Genomic DNA, 27,995 nt, shown 5'->3' on the forward strand with positions numbered 1-27,995 from the left:
TTGTTAGAAATGACTGAAGAGGGTGTAGGAAGATGTCAAGATCAGTAGCTTGAAGAAAGTGGAAAAGGTATGAAGTTGTTACCATGAAATTGTGTTTGTGTTTGTGTGAAGGAGGAAAATATTCCTCTACCCTTCTAGATACTTATGACTGGAAAATAATTAACTCAACAGGAGAAAAAGGCATGAATTTGTTAAATGCACATGGAGGTAGCATATGAATATGAGAACCTATGATGTGAACAGAATCACAAGTTAAATGTTTTTCAGATAAAGAAATTCATGAAATTTTTGGTTTGAACATGAATTTAGTTAGCTAAGCAGAGCCTATTTGAACATGAGAAAGGGCCCTTAATACTTGGTGGTGAGAAGATGTCTCCTCCCCTCAGGTTACAGAGCATGTCTGCCCTCCATACTGAAGAATTATTTCCTGATTTTAGGAGAAGAGAGTCGGAGAAATTCTTGCTTCAGCTGTTTCCCAAGTGACTTTAAATTAAATAAATTAATGTGTCACTTTGGCATATTTTAGTGCAGTCTGCTATGTGCCCCAATAAATGCCAGTTGACATAATTAGTCAAAAAGCAACTCCAAAAGCATTCACTGAACATTGTGATGTACTTCAGGCCAATAGACACCATCTTTTCTCTCTAGGAGTTTAGAATCCTTTAGGTAAATATTTCAAAATGGAAAAGAATGTCAGGCTATCAATAAAAATCATCAAAACACTTATATTGAGGAACAGTTCTCCAGGAGCTCAATCAGTAAAAGTTACCTCTGCCTTGATAGAACTGAGGAAAGTTGGGCTATGGAGTAAGACAGAGAGCAGTGTGATATGTGTAAGATATTTCCTATTTAATCCTCACCATAACCCCCAATTTACAAATGAAGAATAGAAATTTAAGAAAGTTGGTATCTTGGGCTAGCCTGTACCTTTACACCTCAAGCTTTTTTTTTTAAATCTGTAACGTAATTATGAGAAAGAATAAATAATACATACAAAGTGCTTAGCACAACCTGTGGCACAAAGTAAGCACTCAGTAAATGGGGAATTATTATTTTCTTTTGCTTTCCAATGCTCTGGAGTTTATAGGTTCAAACCTCTATAAATACATAATTTCACATCCTGCCCACTACCAGTGCCCCAACAATCCTGTATCATGTTCCATTGGACCCATTCTCTCTCCCACTCCCACCTTGTCACCTGCCCCTCTGGTTGCCTCAGTTTTGCAGTGAAATGTTAATAGTTTATTATTGGTTTGGTTATGTCTGACCCTTTGTTATGTTTCTCTATATTCAACATATAAATGAGACCATCCTGCATTTGTTTTTCTCTTTCTGCATTATTTCACTCAGCATTATCCTCTCTAGTTCCATCCATGTAGTTCAAATAGCAAGATTCATCTTTTTATAGCTGAGTAGTATTCCACTATATAAATTTATATGTACCACAATTTTCTGTCCCATTCCTCTGCACGTACGCACTTAGGATGTTTCCAAAGCTTAAGTATTGTTAAGAGGACTGTAATGAACATGGGAATATATATCCCTTCAAATTAGTGTGTGTGTGTGGTTTTTTGGTTTTTTTTTTTTTTTTTACTTTTTGGGTAGATGCCAAGCAATAGAATTTCTGCGTCATATGACAGATTCATTGTTAATATTTTGAGAATCATTCATACTGTTTCCCATTGGGATTGAACCAGTCTATGTTCCCACCAACAGTGTAAAAGGGCTCCAGTTTCTCTGCATCCTCACCAATGCTTGTAATTCCTTTTTTTTTTTTTTTTTTTTTAATGTGGGCCATTCTCATGGGTGTAAGAAAGTAATTGTGGTTTTGATTTGCATTTTCCTGATAAGTTAGGATGAGCTTTTTTTCCATGTGCTTATCAGACATTTATATATTTTCTTTGAGAAATGTCTGTTTAGCTCTTCTGCTCATTTTTTGATTGGGGTGTTTCCTTTTTGTTGAGTTGCATGAGCTGTTTATATAGTTTGGATATCAGCCCTTGGTAAGATGTGTTATGTGCAAATATTTTTTTTCCCATTCAGTAGAGTCTCTTTGTTTTACTGATAGTTTATTTCGCTGTGCAGAAGCATTTTGGTTAGATGTGATTCCACTGCAGCATGAGTTAAATCCCTGGCCAGGGAGCTAACCACATGGCGCAGCAGACCTCTTCTGTATTGTCTGCTTCTCCTCTTAGCAGTGTATTTCAGTAGATCTGCCTGTTCTGCTCCCCACTCCGTCTCTGGTAGATCCTCTTACACCCCACCACACCTCCGGTCAATGCCCCAGTTCTTCTGTGCATAATATAAATAAGTAAATCTTTAAAAAAGAAGAAACTCAAAAGTCCAGACTTTTTTCCAAATTGTATTTTGGATAGAGATGCTGCTTTGTCCATAAAGTTAATGGTGGGGAAATAACAGATATGAAAAGTTGCACAAAGCCGGTGATTAGCTCAGTTTGCCTGGTATAGAGACAGTATAGACTGGTAAGAATTTTGAACCAAATTGTGGGGAGCACTGAATGCCAGATAAAATGTTTGTACTTTATCCTTAAGGTGAAGGGCAGGTTTTGCAGAAAACTTTTGAACACAGAGTTTCACAATGAGATACTTTTTAGGAATGACCAATCTGCGAGCAGTGGACAAGATGGGCTGGAGAAGAAAGAAACAGGAGTCTGGCTAGGAAGTACCTGTGGTGGTTCATGTCATGAACTATGAGATGACCAGCATCTGCAAGGCAGTAGGAGTTCAGTGGGGATTTCTCAATATGTTCAAATGCCACGGGGAAATAGAAGAAGAAACGAGAAAGAACAACAGGATTTTCATGTGGTTGGTAACTGGATTATAGGAGGATAATGGTGAGAATGTAGAGAAAATGTATATAAAAATGTAATAAAAAAGAAAAAAGTAAGATAATGCCCACAGAGAGATAACGGCACACTCAGAGAAAAAATGATTTTGTGCTCAGTGACTTCAAGGTGTCCAGTCTACTTACCATTTTGCCAATTGCATGTTCTGGTAATAAAATCAGGCTAATATGTATTTTAGCAGCTAACATCCCAATGAGTGAGATATGTATGCCACTGACTATTGACATCCAGTTATTTTATGTTCTAAAGGAATTTTTAAAATGATCAAATAGAATTCAACACTATAGTCCTTGGCAATTCTTGCCCTATAACAGCATTTATAATAAGGTCATTTTATTGGACTAAGGTCATCCCCAATTCTTTATATATCAGTGGCTGCTTTTGTGCATAGAGGCATAATGGGAGATTTATGTTCAATAAAAACCTACAATCATTACAATTTGGCATAGAGATAAAAACATTCTCTACTCTAGCCTGCCAGATCTCCTAGTGTGCTCCTTGGGGACCTTTAGCCTTACTTCCTTTCTTTCCAACCTCAGCCCACAAGCAGGCATTTTTTTTGCTCTAACAACTTAAACTACTTACTGACACACCACAAATTGCCTTGCTATCTCATTCCTGGTCCTCCCTGAAGTATCTCCCCAACTTCCCTGCCTGAGGAACTCCCAGCCAATCAGCAAACTGCTCAAGACCTGTTTGCTCCTCCTCTTTTCTATCTGCATAAGAATAAACATTCATCCTTTCACCACTTTGCAGTTTGCCTGAGTGTCCATTCTTGAAAAGATTACATTTTATTTTATTTGTTAGGATTTGCTATCTGTTGTTCTTTCCTATCTAGCTCCTAAAATACATGGTTTTGTTTGCAAAAAGATAAACAAGAACAGAGCAAGGATGAGGAACTTATGGGCCAGTGACAGGAGCATTTGAGCTGAATGCCCAGGAGCTCTATGGGAAGCACGCTTATATAGATAGAAGGGCCGAGGATATCTGCTTTATGCACATGACGTTTTCAGTTAGCACACTTCTGATGGTGGGAAGTTTGTCAAGACGTTTTCGATCTAAAGTCAATCCTGGGTATGACGTGCTGATGTAGTTTCATTTCTTCTCAGCTATGGATATGTCCATGCATGCCCCAACATGCAGAGTCACCTGGACATGCCTGGGGCCTGATCCTCAAGTCTCCCAGCTCTATTTGGTTGTTACCCAGACTCAAAAAGGCTCCATGCTTGTTATTTTTTTTTAATCTGTCTATCCGTCCATCCATCTTTATTTATCTTATATTAGAAAAACCCATTAGAATTAACATCTTTCATTTGTGTCTAAATAATTCAGTGTTCTCCTTTCAACTGAGATGCCTTAATGATAACCCTACAAGACTCATGAATTGGTCACATCAACTTCTTATGCCTTGGATTTATTTTTTCATCTATTCCAAAAGATGTGACATTTTCTCATGCATTCATTCATTTCATTTGACATTTTATAGATAATTCTTTTGCACATATCTCATTAATCAAATGTAACACTATTTTACCAGTTTATGGGTGTCTTTCATTGTTAGATTCCACAAAGATCTTGGTGTTGCTTTTCAATAAAATGAGGATTTGTGGCCATTTTTCTACAAATTATTCACAAATATTAAAATCATTTCCTGCTGCTCTGTTCCCATGCTTTTTTACATGCATAATAATCTCTGTTGTAATGAGTGTAACCTTAACAAATACACTTTAGGTGGCAAACATCATACCAATAGTGCATGTAAACCAACTGAAAAGAAAATAATATAGCTGCAACAGTGTGCATGCAGTGGTAGCTATATCAAAAATTGCTAACTGACCAGCTGCTAATGTAAAACAACTTCATTGCTAAGACATGATTCTGGAAAGCAATTTATAAATTAAAATATGAGGAAAATATGGTCTTGGATCTAGATTTCTCTCCCTCTCTTCCTCCCTTCAATGGAGGGGTTGGGACATACAGATAAAGAAGAACAGAACCTACAGTCTGTGGGAAGATGGGTAGCTAGAAAAAAATCATTATATTAATAACACTTAGTGGGCTCCCGTGGTGCAAGGAGTTAAGACACAACCTATGAAGCTATCAGCAGCCACTGCAGCACTAGTTTGATCCCGAGCCAGGGAGCTACCCACATGGTGCACAGACCTCTCCTGACTCGCCCGCTGCTGCCCTCAGCAGTGTATTTCAGTCAATTTGCCTGTTCTGCTCAACATTCACCTTTGGCCTATACCCCAGTTCTTGTATGCATAAATAAATCTTAAAAAAAATAATAGTTAGTGATGAGGGGTAGGTTCGAAGTGGAAGGTCCCAGAAGAGATAGCAGGCAGCTCCCTGGAAGAAGAGCTATTCTTCCTGGGTTCTAAAGGATGTAAATAGTTAAGCAATGATGGAAGAGGGTATATCAGATCCTCCCCTATCAAGTGCACAAGAAATTGAAAGGAGTGTATATGCCAGAACCTGACAAGGCATGACAAGGTTAAGAAATGTAAAGCTTTTCTGTGTAACTAGAACCTGCTTTAATGGAGGGAATGGAAGAGGTATGATCACATTTGCATCTGAGGCAAAATGCCTGATGTTTTAGACCTGCTAACTCTAATTCAGATGCCACCAATAATAAGCATACCATAATGTGAAACTAATTCTGTGATGAGGTTTAATTAAGCCAGAAGTCTGCGCTGTTCTCTGCTTTAGAAGGTTTGGAGTTCAGGGTATTGATATGTAGAATGTGGATGGCTGCTGGTTGGCAACTGTTTGATTGAGAACAGTCTCTTACGACTGCACACAGATTTTCAGGATCACCATCAACCACCTCTGTATAGGTTTAGAATATTAAATTTGCTGAAGAATGCTGAGTATTTAGACACATGTGGCATTTCCTGTCACACAGATGGATTTGGAGTCCTTGGTTACAGGGACTTTCTTAAGATTTTGTGAGTTTTGCACATGTGACAATGTGATTTGATCCTGTCCAGCCACTGTGGTAAGGATCTCTTCTAAGAAGTTTTATGCTGCTTTTAACTGTCAAATGCATGGTGTGGGAGGACCAAAATGGAAGTCTCAGGATGCATTTTTTGTATAAGGTGAAACTCTACCTTTTCTCAAGTATTTCAGTGACCATTTTAATTTTTATTAAAGTACCAGAATTATAGCACAATGTGTCAGGTGTTTATCATGACAAACCTAGGTTCACCACTAAAACTTCAATTCCATCCTTCACCATGCAATTGACACCTTTAACCTGATTGAACTTCTCCAGCCCTCCTTTCCTTCCGGTAACCACTTATGGCCTTATAGATTGAACATTTATTTTTGTTTTATTTAGTTCATTCATTTGTTTTCTCTATAAAAAACATGAGTGAAATCATACAGTGTTTCTGTTTTCCCTGACATAATTCATTAAGTATTATTTTCCCCTTGGTCCATCCATGTTGCAAATGGAAGGATTTTAACTTTTTTATATCTCGGTAGTATTCCATTTTTTTTGTATATATAATATCTTCTTGTCTAGTCATCTGACTGTGGATACTGAGATTGTTTCCAACTGTTGGCTATTGTAGATAATACTGCAATGAGCACAGGGGTGTATCTATCTCTGCAAAGAGTGCCATTATATTCTTCAGGTAAATACCCAGAGGTGGGACAACTGGATCCCATATGATAACTGGATCATATGCAAATTCTATTTTTAATTTTTGAAACATCTCCATAATGGTTTCCATAATGGATGTACCAATTTACATTTCCACTAATGGTATACAAGGGTTCTCTTTTTCCACATCATTCCCAACATTTATTGTTTCTCGTTCTTTCGGATAATAGACAATCTCATAGGTGTGTTGTGATATTTCATTGTTTTGATTTGCATTTCCCTCATAAATAAGGGATGATGGACATCATTTCATGTGCTTGTTACCAATCTCTAAGTTTTCTTTGGAGAAGCATCTAATCAGATCCTCTACATATTTCTTAATCAAATTTTTATTGTTCTTGTTGAGTTTTATGAGTACTTTATATATTTTGTGTTTTAATCCCTTGTCAGGCACATTATGCACAAATATTGTCTCTGATTGCATAGTATGTTTTTTGTTGTTTTGATCATACTTTCTTTCACTGGGCAGAGCTTTATAGTTTGGAGCAGTCTTATTTATTTTTGTGTATTTTCCCCCTTATTGTTGGAGTTGAATCCCCAAAGATATTTCTATGGTTGATGTTAAGGAGTATATTACCTATATTTTCTTCTATGTGTTTTATGGTTTCAGGTCTTACATGCAAGTTTTTAGTTAACTTTGAATTAATTTTTTTGTATGGTATGAGATAGTGATCTAGTTTCATACTTTCTCATTGACCTTCCTATTTTCCCAACATCATTTATTGGACAGACTTTCTCACTCCATTGCATGCTCTTGGCTCTTTTGTCATAAATCAGTTGCTCATATAAGTGTGTGTTTATTCATATAAGTGTATGTTTATCCATTGACCTGTGTGTCTGTTTTTATTTCAATATCTTGTTGTTTTAACTAATATTGCTTTATAGTATAGCTTGAAATCAGGGATCAGGGAGCATTACTCAGGATTATGTTATTTATTTTCTTTCTTTTTTTTTTTTTTGCTACTTATGATTTTTGTAATACCAAATTCATGACTTAGGTTCTGTCTGTGAGGAATGCCACTGAGATTTTTACAGGGATTGCATTGAATCTGTATATTGCTTTGTATAATATAGACATTTTAAAAAATTCTTCCATTCATGAGCATAGAATATTTTTCTATAGTGTTATATCTTGTATATTTCAATAATGTCTTACAGTTTTCAGTGTACAGGACTTTCACCTCTTTGGTTATATTTACTTTTTAATTCATTTTGATGTGTCTGTAGGATTGTGTTCTTGAATTTTCTTTCTGCTAATTTTTATTTGAATATAAAAATGCAACAGACTGTGTATGTTACCTTTGTAGGCTCCCACTTTAGTGTATTTATTATTTCTAATGGATTCCCCCACCTTATCCCCGAATGGAGCTTTGGGGATTTTTTTTTTTTAAGATTTATTTATTTATTTATACAAAGCACTGGGTACAGTCAGAAGCACGGGAGGGTGAGAGAATTCACCAGAGCCAAAGCGGGGAACAGAACAGGCAGACTGACGAAATACACTGCTGAGGGGAGCAGTGGGCGCGGCAGGAGAGGTCTGTGTGCCACGTGGGACCCTCGCTGGTGGCCAGGGATTGAACCAGCACTGCAGAGGCTGCAGGCAGCTTCGCAAACAAATGCTCAACCACTGCACCACCAGGGGAGGCCCGGTTTGGGGGTTTTATGTGTGTGTTATCATGTATTCCACAAATAGAGATATTTTTACTTCTACCTTTCCAATTTGGGTACCGTTTATATAATTTTCTTGTCTGACTGCTTTGTCTAAGACCTCCAACACTATGTTAAATAGTAGTGGTAAGAGTCGATGTCTTTGTCTTGCTTCTGATCATATTCTTTCTTTGTTTTGAACTCTTGCTAGTTTCACTACTGTGTGTCTTGGGTAGGTCTTTTTGCATTTAAGTAACCAGGCTCTCTTTTACCTTCATGAACTTGTATACTTAATTCCTTCTGCAGTTATAGGAAGTTTCCCTCTATTATTTCTTTGAATAAGTTCTCTGTTCAGTTCTCTTCCCCTTCTGGGAAGAGTTGTCTTTTTTAATGGTATCTGATTGTTCTTGAATTGCCTCTTTGCTTTTTCCTCCTTCCTCCTTCCTCTTTCTCATCTTATTTCCTCTTCTTTCCTCCTCTTCCTTCTTCCTCCTCTCATTCCTCCTCTCTTTCCTCATTCTCCTTCTTCTTCCATTCTCTTCTTCCACCTAGATGCTAGTCACTAGCTCAAGGTCACTAGCCCAATCCTCTGTTTGGTCTATTCCACTTCCATAGCTTTCTCTAGAGTTCTGGAACTCATTCATTGAGCTCTTCACTGGAATTTCTCATGTTTTCTTTTTTAAAGCTTAATTTTCTACTTTTTTGTTCACTGATTTTACTTTGTAAATTTGTTTTGTTATTTTAATTTGCTATTTTCCTGAATTTTGTTGGATTTTCTGGCTAACTTTTGTGAGTTCTTTTTTTTTTTTTAAGATTTTTATTTATGCATACATGAACTGGGGTACAGGCCAAAGAGGCAAGAGGTAAAAGGATTCACAGAGACACAGTAGGGAGCAGGACAGGCAGATTCACTGAACTACACTGCTGAGGGGAGCAACAGGCAAGTCAGGAGAGATCTGCTGCGCCATGTAGGTTAGCTCCCCTGCCAGGGATCGAACTCATGCTGCAGTAGCTGTGGACTGCTTCATATTGCTGTATCTTAACTCCTTGCACCACCTGGGAGGCCCCTTGTGAGTTATTTTTTTTATTTCTTGGAGTTGACCTCTGAGTTCTCTTGTATTATTTTCACTTGTCTTTCTGAGTTTTCCTCTAAGTTTTTTAGTTTCTTTATTATGGAAATTCTGAAATTTCTATCTGATAGGGAGATATAATCTTTCATATTTTTGCATTTGGTTTCTGAAGAATTGTTCTCCCCTTGCAATATCATACTTTTGAGGACTTGTGTTGCTATGTGTTATATCATTTTGTCTGCCTATTTTGCTATTTAAAGTCTCCCTATTTTATTATTTTTTAATGTCTGTAGCAGTAACTTAGGGAGTTAAGCTATTTTACTTTTCTTACATGTAGTTCTGGTGGGTTTATTTTATTTTGCATCTTTGCTGTCTTCTGTGTGTACTCAGATCTTTGCAGTTGCTGAGTTAGAAAGATGGGGAGAGGCCTGAGGGGTCCAGATATTGGTATGGATGAATTGAAGTGTGGTTGGCTCATGTTTGTGGCACTGCCAATATCCCTCCCTTTTGCTGGTTGGAATGAGAGATTCAGCAGTCCCTATGTTTTCTGTGTACTTCATGAGATAAGTACCAGTCCTAGGGGTATACTAGAGATTTTGTTCTGTTTTTAACTTTACCAGAGACCCAGACTCTGTGGAGCACCCCAGCTCCTCAACAAAGTTTTCCCCTCCTTCAAGGATGTGCTTTCATACAACCTCAACCCCCGCTTCCTGGGGCCCCTAAGTAAGTCAGTAGTACTGGCACCCGTTCCCTAATCCAAACCACAGTCTCTGGATTCCTCTCTCCACCAATCTTCTGCTCGGTGACATATGAATCTTCTCAGTGGCATGTGTGTTGAAGTCTGTTTCAGTATCTGATGTCCAAAGGGTGCTGAAGTCCCACCTTAGCTGAGGGTGGGATATCACCCTCTGATATCATCCTCCAACAATGCAGATGGAGAAGCCCAGGGCTAGTTAGCCAATGTCCATGGCTCCATCTGCTGGGAATCTGAGGAATTGACCAAAGGGTCTTGCTCTCAAAGCTGTAGAGATGCTTGAGAACTTCTTGTCCAGATTGAAAAGACAGCAGTGAGGGAAGTGTTTATTGAAAAAAATGCAAGAGCAAGGGAAGAGAGCTCCGGGGAGACCCAATAGGAAATGAGAGGCTCTCTGAGTTCTTAGGACTTGGAGTTTATATAAGTTTTAGGGCTGGGGTTTGAGAACAAAGAATTTAACTTTATTGGCTGAAAAAGCAAGGAAAGTGGACTTGGCCAAAGTCCATTTCTTGTTGCTAATTGTGAGTACCAATCAAATGCACTTGCAGGGATTATGAACATCTCGGGTAGTATTCGTGTTATGCCCACAGCTCCAGTTTGAACTGGTCTGGTATCTAGTTTTGTAACTTCCTCCTTTTGCAATAGCCAGGTTACTTAAAATATAGAGATAGCACAGTAATGAATAAGCTGGAGACTAACTAAAACTAGAAAGAAAAACAATGGGCCAAGGAAATTTATGGTGATTTATTTATTCTTTTGTTTAATGAAGGGAAGAGCAAAGCTCTGTCTCTGTCCTGGGACCCTTCCTATCTCATCTCCACACAGTGTTCTTCTGACTTGCTGCTCTGAGCCACAACCAGTGGGAATCAGGTCCTGCTGCCAGGGCCTGCAGGGTTTGTTCCACTGCTTGCCAGGCCCCTTAGCTGTCAGACCATTGCTCCTGGTGTGTGCTGTAGAAACTTTTTTTTCCCTCAGGGGCTATTGGCTTTATTCTGCTGCATCCTAGTTATGAATATTTGGAGTAGGAGAGCCCAGCATCTTCACTTTACCTCCATCTTTCTCCTAACCCAAGCTTTTATTTTTGGGGGGTTTTTGATTACTGTTTCAGTTTCCTTAGTTGGGATCTGTCAAGATTTTCTACTTGTTTCTTGATCCAGCTTTGGGATGTTATATGTTTACACGAATTTGTTCATTTCTTCTAGATTGTTCAATTTGTTGCCATATACATGTTCATAAAACTATTATATTCCTTTGCATTTCCACATTATATGTTGTAACTTCTCCCCTTTCATTTCTGATTTTATTTGTGTGCTTTATTTCATCATTGTGAGTTTGAATAAAGGTTTGTCTCTTTTGTTTGTCTTTCTGAGAATCTGCTTAAGTTATCATTGATCCCTTGAATTATCTCTTTTTATCTGTTTCTCTCCCTTTCCAATACTTTTAACCTGGATCAGGGCAAGATATCTTGCAATTTGGTCAATGTTCTTTGGTGTAATAGAAAAACACTTTTTTTTATGACATCTAAGGATTTATAAATGATAATTTATCAAACAGGTTATCTTTGAAATACAATGAAATGTGATTCTTAAAACATTAAAATGAGAAATTAGAAAGTAACAACTTTTTATATAAATGAAAAGCAAGGAATGTTATAGTGTTTCTGTAGATAAGGAAACAATTCATTTAGTTAATACTTATTAAGTAACAAATATATATTAGGCACTCTCTGGACATAGCAAATAAAGCAGTGAACAAAACAGACAAAATACTTGTGTCTATGAATATTATATTTTGGCAGCACAAAGAATCAATATAATCTTTAGAAATTAATTTAAAGACAAAAAATAAGAAAAACTTTCCATGAAACACTAAAATTACAAATTGGTTCAAAAGTATAACAAAAACTTTTTCTTCAAAATGTCTAAGTGTTAGTTCATAAAGAGGCCATGCTAGAAATAATTCAATTATCTTTTTCCTAGATATAATAAAATGCAAAAGAGACAGAAGTCCCTCCACTTCTCAGCAATGTCCACTTTGCATGAACCCCAGGACCTCTAAAGACAAGCTCTTAGCTATGGTCCCAGCTGAAGCTTTCCTGTGTACCAAGCCGACCATTGACTCATCCTTGAAATTGAAGAACCTGAATATTCTGGAAGAGAATGGTTCTGTGTCCCTCTTTTCCCAAGATTTCAAAGAACCCTTTGGCTCCCTCACTTTGAATATGACAGATCAGTCTGGAAATGAAGCTAATATGGTCTGCAGTATCCAGAAGCCTTCAAGGACATCATCCATTACATTCAACAAAGAAAATAACTATATCATGCTAAATACACCTTTTTCAACATTTCTGATGTGTAACATAGATGACAGTGACATTCAGCCAGTGTGGCAAGTTCTGGCTTTGTACAGTGACTCTCCACTGATACTAGAAAGGAGCCACTTGCTCACAGAAATACCACAACTCTGGTACAAATATAAACAGGTGGCTTCTAAGCCTGAAGACATATTTACAAATATAGAGGCAGTTCTCAGAGCTGAGCCCTCTTGGCTGATGCAAGACCAAATTTCCTTGAAGCTAAACAGAGCTGCCACCACACTTAGTACATTGCAGATACAATACTCTAGTGGTTCTCAAGTCACTTTACCAAATGTTGAAATGAAGCCAGAGAAATATAAATGGACCATGATTTCCAGGAATAATAATACTAAGTTGGAACATACTGTTTTGGCTGGTGAGACCATTGACCTAGACTGCCCAGGTCAAGGAGACCCTACCCCACATTTGGAGTGGCTTCTAGCTGATGGGAATAAAGTGAAAGCCCCTTATGTGAGTGAGGATGGGCGAATCCTAATAGATCAAAGTGGGAAACTGAAGCTCCAGAGAGCTGATAGGTTTGACACAGGCATTTATCATTGCATAAGCACTAGTAATGATGATGCAGATATGCTCTCCTATAGGGTAACTGTGGTAGAGCCCGACATAGCTGCCTATAAGGAAAATGGGGCTTATCACACAGTTTTTACTGGTGAAACAGTAGACCTTCCATGTCATTCTACTGGCAACCCAGATGCCTCTGTTAGCTGGGTTCTTCCAGGAAATATTGTGCTCTATCAATCCTCGAGAGATAAGCAAATTCTTCACAATGGCACATTAAGAATATTACAGATAACTCAAAAAGACCAAGGTCATTATTGTTGTGTAGCCGCTAACCCATCCGGGGTTGATTTTTTGATTAACCAAGTTTCAGTCAAAATAAAAGAACAAAGGGCAGTGGAGTACAATGGAGAAACAGATGGATCTGGACTTGATGAGCTTGATTCCACTGGGGCTGAGTCTAGAAAACAAGTTGCAAGCACAGGTAAGAAGCACAACTCTTGGATGTCAGGACACCAGCAGCATGGCAAAGCAACAAGCCAACGTTTTAAAGAGCATAGAAGGCATTTCACTCCCTCTGCATGGAAAATTGACCCACAACACTGGGCCACACTTTTGGAGAAAGCTAAAAAGAATACTATGCCAGAGAAGAAAGAAAATACCACAGTAAGGCCACTTCTACCAGCCACCCAACTCCGGGAAATACATGTCAAGGAACTAGATGCTTCAGGCATGCTCCCGCCAGATGAAGAGTTTATGATCCTGGCAACTGAAGCACCCAATGTTTTGGTAAGGACAATGGCAGCTGATGCCAGAAAAATATCTGTTAGCCCTGTGACAAATAGTATTACTGGCACTTATAGCGCCCCAATTGTGAGTTCACAACTACCACCACCTGAAAAACCAACAGATTTCAAACTATCTATTAAAACTACAGCCATACCAAAAGACAGAAACCCAACCACATCAAACAAAATGCAAAGCATAACCAGCCTAAATCTGCCAACTTTATTTCCACTGTTCTCTGAAGTGACAGAATTTCAGGATAGTGACCTCGTGGGAAGGAAAAGAGAGCATTTGCAAAGTTTATCCCTAATACCAGTGGCAACTAAGATCAAAGATGTGAATATCAAAATGTCTAGTGGCACTAATACCAAAGCACATACATTCTTAGGGTTAGTAAATGGCAGAAATAATCATCAGACATCTGTGACAGGAGTCAGCGAGCCCAGGAACAATCATGTCCGTTCTCACAGTATTCAAAAGCTTAGCCCCTCCAAGGTCTTGGACCCATACACTGCTGTTCATTCTCATGTACAAATTCCTAGAAACAGTACAACTAATTTCCCACTGTCCAGACGTTTTGGAAGATGGAAGAAAATTTGGGGCAGGGGGCGAATCATCAGCCCATATAAAACTGCAATTACCCAACAGCGCAGTTACGGCTTTGCAAGGTCAACATTCAGAGGTTCTTCTGTAGAAAGCACTACTGCATTGTTAGCCACAGAGCCCAATAGGGTATGCCCAGCTTGTTCTCCCAAAGAAAGGATCATCATTGCTGCAGTAGCATTGTCTTTTCCAAGTTCTTCCCCTGTCACCATCTCTAAAGCTGACATTGCCAGAGTCACAACAAGGGAGCCTACAAGTCCAGTGAACAATCCATCACTGCTACTTGAGAACAAACAAAATGCAGCTATTGAGAAAACAACACACAGAATAAAATATCTCAGCACTGAAAGTACCCAAATGACTCCAACTGGTACAATCAGATCTCATATCCCAATACCCATATCTTTGGAAAAAACTCTTGTAACAGATTCCAGTTTCCCAAGTGCATGTAACACAAGTGAAACTAAAAGAGATTCAGTGATTACACTGCCACTTCCAGGTCCTACCACCAACACATCTGTACCCACTCCTATAGCCATTACAAGATTTTCAAGAAGGAAACTTCCTTGGCATCAAATCTTTGTAAATAATCATATCCAAAAAGAAAGGTTAAAGAATCAACATGAATTTCATTTGCAAAAAAGCATAGCCACAGCACTTCCTAAAATAATTCCTTCTTTACCCACAAATAAAATTTCACCCTTTGATTTCACAACACTCTCAGCAAGTGTGATGCATGTTCCATCTGTAACATTGGCTGCCACTCACAATACCAGCAAACCGAACATTCCTACGAGTCTCCTGAAAATTAAGCGACTGCCCTTCCCACTCATTGCCCCTACTCTTCCTGCTATCTCAAGTAAAGAATCAAGAACAGATTTGATATTAATGCAAATAGACATGTTAACTACTCCTATGGCCCCTCGATCTATCACTACCAATAAACTCCAAATAGCCAGACCCAGAGCACGGAAAGTACAAAGAAAAAAGGAGCCTCAAAAGAGGAATGACCCAAACAACTCTCTTGGCCAGAATTCTGGCTTCACTACATCCACTGCCATGACACCTGTTCTGATTAGAGCTGAAACTCCAACCAAGTTCAGGATCTCTGCTTTTTCTCATCCCCCCTTAGAAAACACAAAAGGAATTCCAAGTACAATTGGTGTTCATGTGACAACCCTTAATATGACAGATGTAGTTAAAGAACTACTTCAAGAGAATACTCAGACTTTGAAGAAAACAACTACTTCTGAAACAATTTTGTCCAGCAGACGACAGCAGACCCCAACAAGGGCAACAGTCATTGGACGCTCAATTGTGCCATCACTCCTGAGCAGCAGCGCCCCTCCCGTGCCTAGCCTCACCGCCCCTCCCTTGCGTAATCAGAGTACAATCACCAACAGGGAGGCAGCTCCTGTTTTCAGGATGACAGATACAATGATCAAGCTACATGAAACCTCAAGGCACCATGCCAGTCCACAGCACTTAGCAGCAGTGGTTGCAACAGCTCCCACGGCTCAGCCAAAGTTCACCAAATTCACAAGTGGAACCTCCCACTTTATCTACTCCACTCTATTATATTCTACCCCTATACCAGCTCTAAAAATAGTTAAATCACAGAACTCTAATTTGTCTCCCTCTTCTTGGTCAGAAAACTACTTTGGGCACAAGTCGTACCCAAAAATTGTTGAAAAAGGCCAAAAGCCAGTAGTGAGCATGTTGCTTTCTCCAAGCTTGCCAGGGGACACTACTCACAGTCCAAACTGGGATGGACGGAAGAATGCAAAGAAAAGTGGCTTTTATAAGACACCGATTCAGGAAATAACAAATTCTGAACTTTCCTTTGACCCTTTGTCTAGAGATATATTTGAAAGACCCAGAATAATTGGAGGAAAAGCAGCAAGTTTTACTGTTGCAGCTAGCTCAGATGCCTTCCTTCCTTGTGAGGCAGCTGGAAACCCCTTGCCCACCATCCACTGGACCAGAGTCTCATCAGGTATTTGAAACTATTTCTTTATACAAACTTTCCTTTAATTATAAGACAAGAGAAAGATTGTGTTATGTTTGGGAATACCTTTCTAAAGAATCAACACCAGTTCCACATTTCTCTAAGACACAGAAACTATTAATACCTTCATCTGACATTTGCATGATTTTATTCATTAGGTTTTAAAAGACAGGTTAGTTAAGAACATTTTTTGAAATGCTCTGGAGGCAGGTCCAAAGAAGTAAGATTTAGTCACTGTGTTGAACCATCTGGCTTTTAAATTAAAATTTTGGGGATAAAAGAATCCAGAAATAAATTTAGCAACTGAAGACTAGGTATTCTAATTTTAAATGTTCTCAATAGCTTAAGAAAAAGGAGATTTCCTCCTGAGACTTCTACTTGAACAATTTGTTTTCTATCTAAACTTGATTATCTATGGCTATAAACTTCTTTCTTTTTGTCAGGACTTGCTTTGTCTAGAGAGAAACAGAATAGCAGGTTCCAGGTGCTTCCCAATGGCACCCTGTCCATACAAAGAGTGGACATTCAGGATCGTGGACAGTACTTGTGCTCAGCATCCAATCAGTTTGGCACAGACCACCTTCATGTCACCTTGTCCGTGGTTTCCTATCCCCCCAGGATACTTGAGAGCCAAACCAAACAAATCACAGCTCATTCTGGAAGCACTGTGGAATTGAAGTGTAGAGCAGAAGGGAGGCCAAAGCCTGTGATTTCCTGGATTCTTGCAAACCAAACAGTGGTCTCAGAATCATCACAGGGGAGTAGGGGGGCCACCCTGGTGACATCTGATGGAACATTGGTCATCCACAATCTCAGCATTTATGACCGGGGCTTTTACAAATGCATGGCCAGCAACCCTGCTGGTCAGGAGTCAGTGCTGGTTAAAATACAAGTCATTGCACCCCCACCTATTATTCTAGAGCCAAAGAGGCAACTCATTGCAGGGAGCTGGGGTGAAAGTTTGAAAATGCCCTGTACTGCCAAAGGAACTCCTCAGCCCCGTGTTCACTGGGTCCTCTCCAATGGCACTGAAGTGAAACCATTACAGCTCATCAGTTCCAAACTGTTCTTATTTTCAAATGGGACTTTGTATATAAAAAATATAGACTCTTCAGACAGAGGCACTTACGAATGCATTGCTACCAGCTCCACTGGCTCAGAGAGAAGGGTGGTGACTCTTACCCTGGAAGAGCCGGAAACCATCCCCAGGATAGAATTTGCATCTAAGAAACAGATTGAGGTGAATTTGGGGGACAAACTACTACTGAACTGCTCAGCCATTGGGGATCCCAAACCCAAAATAATCTGGAGGCTACCATCCAAGGTTGTCATTGACCAGCGGCTCAGGTAAACTGCACCTTTTTATTGACATTTTATCTGTTCAGCTTCACAACTTATGAAATGTAAAAAGTGTTCATAGCAGTCAGTTTTAGAGGGCTTAAACTGTGCACATAAAAGCAATTCTCTATAGAGAATCATTTTAAGATCATTGTAATATAAAAACCAAGTTTCTTACATGACTAACTCTAAAGGCCTACTTGAGTTTATTTATAGAATAAAAATCTCGTTTGCTTCCATACTTGTAAGAGTTTGCAAATGGTAACTGTATAAAGGTATTCATAATCTCTCTATCCAAAAAGTGTGGAATTTTCATAATACAAGCAAGGTTATAGAGAGATACACTTCATTTTTTCACTCTTCAGAATCTTCTATAAGCATTTTAAAGTTTAGCATAATCTTCATTTAATTTCATCACTATTGGTTTTGAAATGAATATTCAGGACCTCTATCACACCCTATCTATCAGACACATCTATCTATCTATTGATCGATTGATCGATCGTACATACATATACACTTTCATCTCATATTTTTATTTATTTATTTTTTTAAGGTAGATCAGGTTTATTTATTTTTTCATTTTTTTTAAACTTTATTTTTTTAAATAATAAATTTTATTTTTATATTCCCCATACAATTGCAACCCCCACATTCTGACCCCAATCCCTCCCCTCCTGCCCCCCACCCCCAAAAAGTGTCTCTGGTTCATAGTTTTTTGTTGATTTTGATTTTCACTTTCTTATAGTTATTCATTTTCCTGGTCCCTTATTTAAGTTTTCTAGATTCCTGCTACGAGTGAGACCATCCGGTCTTTTTTTCTTTTTCTTTTTGGCTTATTTCGCTGAGCATGATCCTTTCCAGCGCCATCCATGTTGCTGCAAATTGCATGTGTTTATCTTTTTTTGAATGCTGAGTAATATTCCATGGTATATATGTACCACATCTTCTTGATCCAGTCATCTATTTTTGGGCATTTGGGTTGTTTCCAAAGCTTAGCTATTGTAAACAGTGCTGCTATAAACATAGGGGTGCAGGTGCTCTTTGGAATTGATGTTTCTGTGTCCTTTGGGTAAATACCTAGGAGTGGAATTGCTGGATCATATGGAAGCTCTATGTTTAGTAGGTCCAGAAATCTCCACACAGCTCTCCATAGTGGTTGGACCAGTTTGCACTCCCACCAACAGTGCAGGAGAGTTCCTTTTTCTCCACACCCTCGCCAACATTTGTTGTTGCTAGTTATTTTAATATGTGCCATTCTCACTGGTGTAGGATGGTATCTCATGGTAGTTTTGATTTGCATTTCCCTGATTACAAGTGATGTTGAACATTTTTTCATATGCCTGTTGGCCATTTGCATTTCCTCTTCAGAGAAGTTTCTTTTGAGCTCTTCTGCCCATTTTTTGACTGGGTTATTTTCTTTGTTGTTCTTGAGTCTCATCAGCTCTTTGCAGATTTTTGTGATCAGTCCTTTATCATTAGTGTTGGGTGCAAAAATGTTCTCCCAGTTGGTGGGGTTTCTCTTTGTTTTTGTTATTGTCTCTTTTGCTGTGCAGAAGCTCTTTAATTTGATGTAGTCCCAGCTGTTTATCTTTGCCTTCACTATCACTGCTTTGGGTGATGTGTCTGTAAAGATGTCTTTGATGTGCATGTCACGTAGTGTTTTGCCTATATTTCCTTCTATATATTTTATGGTTTCAGGTCTTATTAGACACTGACATTCTTATCTGGTTTTTTGTATAGATCAAATCCTATCTTTGAAAAGTGATAATTATAGTTTACGAGTCATCAATTTTTGCCATTTGTATGACTTTATGCAATGATTTTCCATGACAGAGAATGATGGGGATGAACATTACCAATGCATATATTTATCCATTAATAGAAAACAGCCATGTAGGAAAATGATACACAATAGATGTATACATTATATATATGTAAATGGTATATACATCATATGCTCATTCTTAGAAATTGAAGAATAGGTTATTTCCTATTGCCCACTTTATGTTGGCACTGAATGCAGTTAATGAATTTAACTTGTAATCCTTAACCAAAAAGTAATTGTTGGGGCCTTCCTCATGGCACAAGGGGTTAAGACACAACCTATGAAGCTACCCGAACCCACTGCAGCATGAGTTTGATCCCCGGCCAGGGAACCACCCACATGGCACAGCAGACCTCTCTTGACTCTCCTGCTGCTCCCCTCAGCAGTAAATTTCAGTCAGTCTGCCTATTCTGTCCTCCACTCTGTCTCTGCTGAATCCTCTCACCCCGTGCACCTCTGACCTGTACTGCAGTTCTTGTATGCATAAATAAATAAATTTTTTTAAAAAGTAAATGTTAATTTCCAAATTTCAAATAAACCATCAAAATGACCTAAATATTAAATTAAAATTAATTTAAGAAAAAATGCTGATTTATGAAATGAAAAGTTAATCATGTTTATGTAATTACACATGATGTATATGTATATCTATTTATGGCATTGGATGTTTTCAGTTTATCAGTTTTTGTATTTTATAGTCTATCAGTATTTCTTTATTTTTGCCTTCAAGTAATTATAAACATTCATTAGACTTTTCTCTCAAGTTTTACCTACCTACTTAGCTCATATTGCCAAAAATTAGATAGTTACATATTCACCTATGGATGTTCTTGCTTGTATTTTTAGCACCACTAATCTTTCTGAAATACTGAATTTAGTTTCATTAGTAACGATCTGCCATCTGGTGGTCCAATGTGGTAATAGCAGACACACCGTGGCTTCAGAGAGAAAAACCTTCCATAGAGGTCAACCTATTGCAGAGACCAACAACTTAACACCTACAGCAAAGGGAAGGTGCTACATAGCAAGCTTTGAATACCTTATATTGGCATTTTTTTTCTTTATAACAAAGTAGAACTTATTTTCTAACCAAGTAACTATTGGTTTTGTTACCTAGTATCTCTTTATAAAGTGTTATCAGGCATCTTTTCTGAGCAAGTTTGTTATAGAAGTTTTTTACCAGCATGTATCACAAAATGATCATTTAATATATAAAATGATCAAGTTATGTGTATAGGAAACTGGTATTTCTAATACTTTCTCACTATTAAAATGATTTTTTAGAAATAATACCATGAAAAGGAGATTCATTTGAAATCCATTAATTGAAGAAATACTACTTGTTAGACTAAATTATACCTCTACAGTTCGATAATTTCATCTTTCAGGAAATAGCTTAGTACTAAATAAGTTAGTACTGTTTTGTATTTCATTGTACCAGTTTAAGAAACTGTCCATAAAGCTAATTCTACCTAAATAAGACAACTCTCCCACCCTCTTCCTAATAGTAGCACACTCAAATCAGTCTCTTCTTTTCTTAGAATTGGTAGTCAGATCCACGTCTACCCAAATGGATCCCTGTTCATTGCCTCAGTAACAGAAAAAGATGTTGGCGACTATGTGTGTGTGGCAAGGAACAAAATGGGGGATGATCTGATACTGATGCATGTTGGCTTAAGATGGAAACCTGCCAAAATTGACCACAAGCAACATTTTACAAAGCAAGTGTTTCATGGGAAAGATTTCCAAGCTGATTGCAAAGCTTCTGGCTTGCCAGTGCCCAAGATATCTTGGAGTTTGCCTGACGGAACAATGATAAACAAGAGAATGCAAGCTGATGACAGTGGACACGGGATCAGGAGGTACACCCTTTTTGATAATGGAACCTTATATGTCAATAAAGTCGGGATAGCAGAGGAAGGTGATTATACCTGCTTTGCCCAGAACACTCTAGGAAAGGATGAGATGAAGGTGCATCTGATAGTGATAACAGCTGCCCCTCGGATCAGACAGCGTTACACCACAAACATGAGGATCCATGCTGGAGACACAGCCTTCCTTGACTGTGAAGTCACTGGGAAGCCTAAACCAAAAATATTTTGGTTGCTGCCTTCTAATGATATGATCTCATTTTCAAAGGACAGGTACACATTTCATTCCAATGGGTCTTTGTCCATCAACAAAGTGAAACTTGTTGATTCAGGAGAGTATGTGTGTGTAGCCAGGAATCCCAGTGGGGATGACACCAAAATACACAAACTGGACATTGTCCCCAAGCCTCCATTGATCAATGGCTTGTATACAAACAAGACTATTATTAAAGCCACAGCCGTTAGGCATTCCAAAAAACATTTTGACTGTACAGTCGAAGGGACACCATCTCTTCAAATCATGTGGATCATGCCCGACAACATTTTCCTCACAGCCCCTTACTATGGAAGCAGAATCACAGTCCATAGAAATGGAACTCTAGAAATTAGGAATGTGAGGCTTTCAGATTCAGCTGACTTTATCTGTGTGGCTCGGAATGAAGGAGGAGAGAGTGTGCTGGTGGTACAGTTAGAAGTACTAGAAATGCTGAGAAGACCCACATTCAGAAATCCATTTAATGAGAAAGTAGTCACTGAGCTTGGAAAGACCACAGCATTGGATTGCTCTGTTGATGGAAATCCACCACCTGAAATCATCTGGATTTTACCAAATGGCACACGATTTCCCAGTGGGCTGCAAAATCTTCAGTATCTCATAGCAAGCAATGGTACTTTTATCATTTATAAGACAACCTGCGATGATGCAGGAAAGTATCGGTGTGCAGCAAGAAATAAAGTTGGCTATATTGAAAAATTAATTGTATTAGAAGTTGGCCAGAAGCCAGTTATTCTTACTTATGCACTAGGCACAGTATACTGCATCAGTGGAGAATCTCTCTCATTGGATTGTGTAACGGATGGAAGTCCTAAGCCAAATATCAAATGGGTTGTTCCCAGTGGTTATACAATAGATAGGCCTCAAGTTAATGGAAAATACATATTGCATGAAAATGGCACTTTAGTCATCAAAGCATCAGCAGCTTATGACAGAGGTAACTATATTTGTCATGCTCTAAATAGTGTTGGTCATGCACTGATTACTGTGCCGGTAATGGTTGTAGCGTCCCCTCTCCGAATTACCCATCGCTTACCCAGGAACATCCTCAAAAGGACAGGAACAGCTGTTCAGCTGCACTGAGTAGCTGAACAGTTTTGGGAGTCCCCAAACCAGAAATCACATGGGAGATGCCTGACCACCCCCTGCTCGTAAATAAAAGGACACACTGAACAGCTTCACCCACAAGCTATGTTAATTATTCAGAACCCTCAAACTTCAGATTCTGGAATTTATAAATGCACAGCAAAGACTCTACTTGGCAGTAATTATGCAACAACTTACATTCAAGTAATATAACATGAAAGAAAATTGCTTGAACAAAGTTAACATCTGGAGACAGTTTATTTTTTGGAAGAATGTTTAATCAAAGGCAGCCATAGGCATGTAAATGAACTGAATACATTTACAATATTAAATTTTTAATGGACATGCAAAAAAAACTTCATAAAGAAATGCATTGTAAATTGATACTGATTTCTTTAATGGATCTCAAACAAACCTTTTAACTTAAGGCACTTTTATTTTGCCAACAAATAACAATGAACATTAAGAAAAACTGTCACTCACAAAATAACAAATGGCTAATGTACCTGAATTCATTAAATAAAGGACTTTTTTCTTTCATTACCATTTGCCTAGTGTCCACTTTTACCAATGTTACAGGCATGGCACTGAGAACAGAGACGGTGAGAAAGATTAAATTTGCAGTCAATGTAAATTTACCATCTTGATGTATGTGTGGTTGGCTTATGAATATTTTACTGAAATCTACAGGAAATAAACATGGAATGTTTGGATTACGATTCACTACTTTGTGCACACTTGAAAATTTTCATTGATGGGGAATGCACAACTTTTTTAATAACTGCATTTAAAAATAAATGCAGGCTAACTTTTCCACATAGAAGAAGCAACTTCACACCTGAATACCATAAAATGTGAAAAGGGAGCTGATTACAACATTGTCCAAATGGAGGCATCAAAAGTTTTAAAAAATACAATGAAAATTCTTTTTATAGTTCAGCTACTACTGATTAGGAGGTGTTTAATGAGGAAAATTTTCTGAGGGCAACCATTGCTTTGTGAGCATTTTATTTCATTAAATACTAATCCTTTATGTGATGGGAAAATGCTTAGAAAAATGTAGATTTAATACATATAATGAGGTTTCACTGTACTTCAAATTTTATCAACCCTACCTAAAAACATTGCTTTTTATAATTCATTGACATTTTTATTTTATTCATTCATTCATTCATTCATTCATTCATTTATATTACATGCTTAATTCAACCTAAAATGATTTGAGGGACATTATATCATTCATCTTTTCTAATTCTAGAGGCTGGGATTCTCTAGTGCAATTTCTCCAGCATCTATTTAAGTATTTGACTGTTATTGAACAATTAAAGAAGCCTAATAAGTGAAAAGAATAAAATACTATAGGTCTTGCTCAGTGATCACAGCACATGAAACTGAAAGCTCTGTTAGCCTTTCTAATCATTTGAGATAGATGGGGGAGCTCATTTCATTGTGTTTTCATCACCAACTCTCAGCTGGTCCATCTAAGAGGTGGTCTTATTAATTGTTGCTATACAATTTGTATCCCACGGCCACAAGTGCTGAAAGGACACTCATGCTAACAGTCATGTCTCTCCGCTTTTGAGCTAAGAGGAGTAAATAAACGATAAATGCAAGAATGAATTTAGAGTGTCTTAGGGCTTCTTAATGTCCAGATTTTATCAATTTCAAATCTTTAAGTGAATTTAGGATCTCCATCTTTTCCTAAAATAATTTCCTCTCTACTCTAGCAAATTACTACTTTCTGTAAAAAGATAGGGCTTCCCCTGTGATCACTGTAATGCAAAGTAATGCATCTGCTAAAAGGTAACCTCTGGAGATAGAGGATTAAGTGGAAGGTTTTCCTTATAACGCACAGGAGGAAACCAGTTTTAGATTTCCCCTCAACTTTCTGTACGACCTTTGAGTTACATGGCCTTGCTATCACTTAGCTTCCTCACCTTAAAAAATAAAAAGACACAACAAAAAAGGGTATACCCCACAGATTACATGTGCAAAATGATTAATAAATTAATTTCACTAACTGAAAGATATAAAGTGCATACAAATGCTATGCAATTACAACACTCGTTCTTGAAACAGTATTACTGCTGTTTGCAATATTGAGCTAAAAATGTGGTTCAAACTAAAAATTGGCATTTTTTAATACCAATAATTGTTGAAAAGAGAAGACAACAATCAAGACAAAACATGACTCATTCACTAGGCACAACATTCACATTTCGGTTGTTTTGCCAAGGCAGTCTTTATAAAGTGGATATATTACTTTGAAGAAAAATAACTTTGTAACTTCTAAGAATGATCTTAAAAAAACAAAACAAAACAAAAAAAACAACCTGATATACAAAACCAGCTGAAATGTAAAGATTTATCTTCTGAAAGAAGATAGAATATGTTATTTAGTGAAAAGAATGGTCTTTAATGTTTTGGCAAAGTCTTTTCCAGCCCAGAGTAAACATGAAATGAGCAGGCTGGAGTGAAATAGGTTCACAGTGTACAAAGCAGTTCACATGGACGCTGCCACAGCAAAGTAAGCGGACATGTATTTGAGGTTGATGGCATGTGTCAAACTTTGCAATGAGTAACTCACCTAGGAAGATATAAATCATTTATATAATGATTTGCAAAAGGAATAAACTACTAAATTTATACTCGCTACATTTTTTTAAAAAAAGTAGTTCTACATGGTTTGCTCATTATAGACAAATCTATTCACAGTATGCTTGACTACATTACATGTAATATCATATGGCAAAAGAAATGCATTAACACAGAACAAGGGAATATCCCCCACCTATGTTTTAAAATGCCCTGCAATTTTCACATTCAAAATTTTATGCATCTAAATCTAAAAAAATATCATATGGAATACTCTTAAGTTACACAAACTGATAATAATTTACTGTATTTTTTACTCTAATAGGAGCAAATTACCACATACTTGAACAAAGTTAAAATAGTTACTATTTCTTTATAATAAATTTGATGTATAATTTACTTGTGCTTTTTGCACCAATTTATAAATACAGTATATGCAATACACAACCAAGACTGACACCAACATTAATAATTGAAAATAGCAAATACTTACCATATAAAATAAACAGCAAATACAGCTTTTGGGAAAACCATAGCCTTTTGGAGTTTGGGGCCAGGTTATCTGGAAACCAGGTCAAGGTCACACACTGGAATTTCAAGCTAGCTGTGAGATCTTTTTTCTCAAGTTGTCATAATGTTCAGGAGAACTGAAACTGGACAGTCATTTTTGCCAAAATCTGGTAATAAATAATTGGAATAATTCCACTGTGGCCTGGGCCATTAGAATTTACATGTTGAATCTCATAAAGACTCTGGTCAATAATCTTGCCACTGAAAACAAATTCGGTATCTAACTACTTCTACTAGGCTCTCAGATATCTTAAGCTGACTCTCACAAAAACTTGGTTTAAGTTCTTGGTCTAAGAAGTTTAAGTACTAAGAAACAATCTGCTTCAGCACCTTTTGACCACAACAAAAGCAAAGAGAAATCCTACATAAATAAGAATGAAGTTTATAAAGTGCTTATGAAATTACAAACATTTCAAATTAGAGCGATGCAAATAAATGTCCATTTCACCATCAAAGGTGAATGCAGAATAAACGGGTCACTTTTCTGTCAAGATCTGACTTGACTTTCAAATCAGTAGTTTGGTCTGGGAGAGTGTGAAAAAAAATGACTAATGAATACATAAATACTATATATTTCACAATAATTCATTCTTTCTATGAGATTCAAAAAAAAAAAAAAAAGCACCAATTTCAAATACCTGCAACCAATCTCTTCACAGAGTAAGTAGAAATGATACACATTTTAAAACCTGTTTTAAAGTTGAATGTAACCAAAACATACCACATTCCCCTCCTCTGCTTTTTGTTTAAAGTTTAACCATTATATGTAATGTACAATAAAATATAGGAAAACCTCAAAGAAATGAAACAAATGAAGACAACTTTTCTAAAAATGATTAATGCATTAAATCTGATGTTCTATTTTTCAGTGCAAACACAAAACTTCATATCTTGTTCTCTTCTAGATTCAGAAGTGTGATGGGTGCCCATAGGGAGTCACTCCTTGCTGTGGCTGGTTACCTAATGAAAAAAATAAATTTATATAAAATTACAGGTGTAAAATTGTGCCACAGATAGATATTACCCTCCTGTCATTCCTCTCAGCTCCAGCCTCAGGAAGAGAGGGACAGCCAGCCAGGCAGGGGTTATAGTGTGAGCCTGGTGGCAGTGTGCCACAGCTGAGGACATTCTGCAGAGGGACCCAAGTACCACATGGGGCCAGGACACTGTAGAGGAACCTGTTGTACCTCAGCACCCTCTCAGGAAAGCATGGGCTTTGGCCTGTCCAAGATAACTCACTACTAACATACATAAGGACTATAAATATCATAAACACATTGAATGGTACTCACAGTTTTTTAAAAGCACGCCAGAAATTCTATTTTAACACTGACATTATAATGTGTGAGAAAGAAGTAACTTGAAATCGGACAATTTTCTGCAAATGACCATAAGCTAGAGAGAGAGTACAGTTCCAGAGGGTTGGCATGATTTGAATGGACTGAGAGGGCATTATGCATAGTGATATAAGTCAGACAGAGAAAGACAAACATTGCATGATTTTGCTCATCTATGGTATAAAAAGAAGCAAACAAAAAAATGAACAAAACAAAACAAAAACTTTATACTACAAGACCAAATTGGCAGTTACCAAAAGGGAAGGGGGAGCGTAAGTTGGGTAAAGGGGTCAATTGTATGGAGAAGGATGGACTTGCACTTTCAGTGGTAAACACAATTTATTATATAGGGATGTTGACTAATAATGATACACACATAAAACCTACATGATGTTATAGTCCAATGTTACTTCTACTTTTTAAAAAATATTTTTTCTTAAAGATTTACTTAGTGAAGAAGAACTGGAGTATGCGCCAGAGATGTGTGTGTGTGTTGCAAGGTGGGGGGGGGGGATTTGAAGGATTCACCAGAGAAAGAGTGGGGAGTAGAACATGTAGATCTACTGAAATACACTGCTGATGGGAACAGCAGGTGAGACAGGAGAGGTCTGCTGCGCCATGTAGGTTGCTCCCTGACTGGGATTGAACTCAGGCCCCTGTTACTTCAACTTTAACAGAGTGTAGAGGTACAGAAGTGACTGTTGACGCAGCATGGGCCTACACATATACGAATGCATTCTCACACACACAGAAAAAAGGAAGAACAGAAGGTACAAAGAAAGACAGTTTTAGAAACAGCTATTGCTTGTACACCTCTAGT

At 37.7% G+C, this 27,995-nt stretch overlaps 2 protein-coding genes across 2 annotated transcripts in view; one reads left to right on the forward strand and one right to left on the reverse strand.

Annotated features, from left to right (window-relative positions):
* IGSF10 (immunoglobulin superfamily member 10) overlaps nucleotides 1–23,212 on the forward strand; it is a 29,843-nt gene extending 6,631 nt beyond the window's left edge. Inside the window, exons 6-8 of the mRNA XM_054700733.1 lie at nucleotides 11,984–16,264; nucleotides 16,720–17,623; nucleotides 20,984–23,212. Of these exons, the coding sequence (XP_054556708.1) occupies nucleotides 11,984–16,264; nucleotides 16,720–17,623; nucleotides 20,984–22,670 (6,872 nt within the window). The 3' untranslated portion in view covers nucleotides 22,671–23,212. The remainder of the gene's footprint in view (nucleotides 1–11,983; nucleotides 16,265–16,719; nucleotides 17,624–20,983) is intronic.
* MED12L (mediator complex subunit 12L) overlaps nucleotides 22,561–27,995 on the reverse strand; it is a 374,036-nt gene continuing 368,601 nt past the window's right edge. The window contains 1 exon segment of the mRNA XM_037526655.2: nucleotides 22,561–26,798. Coding sequence (XP_037382552.2) covers nucleotides 26,746–26,798 — 53 coding nt within the window. The 3' untranslated portion in view covers nucleotides 22,561–26,745.

The sequence above is a fragment of the Talpa occidentalis genome, unplaced genomic scaffold, assembly GCF_014898055.3.
Source record: "Talpa occidentalis isolate TD23 unplaced genomic scaffold, MPIMG_talOcc4v2.1 talOcc4.4, whole genome shotgun sequence".
NCBI classification, from domain to species: Eukaryota; Metazoa; Chordata; class Mammalia; order Eulipotyphla; family Talpidae; genus Talpa; species Talpa occidentalis.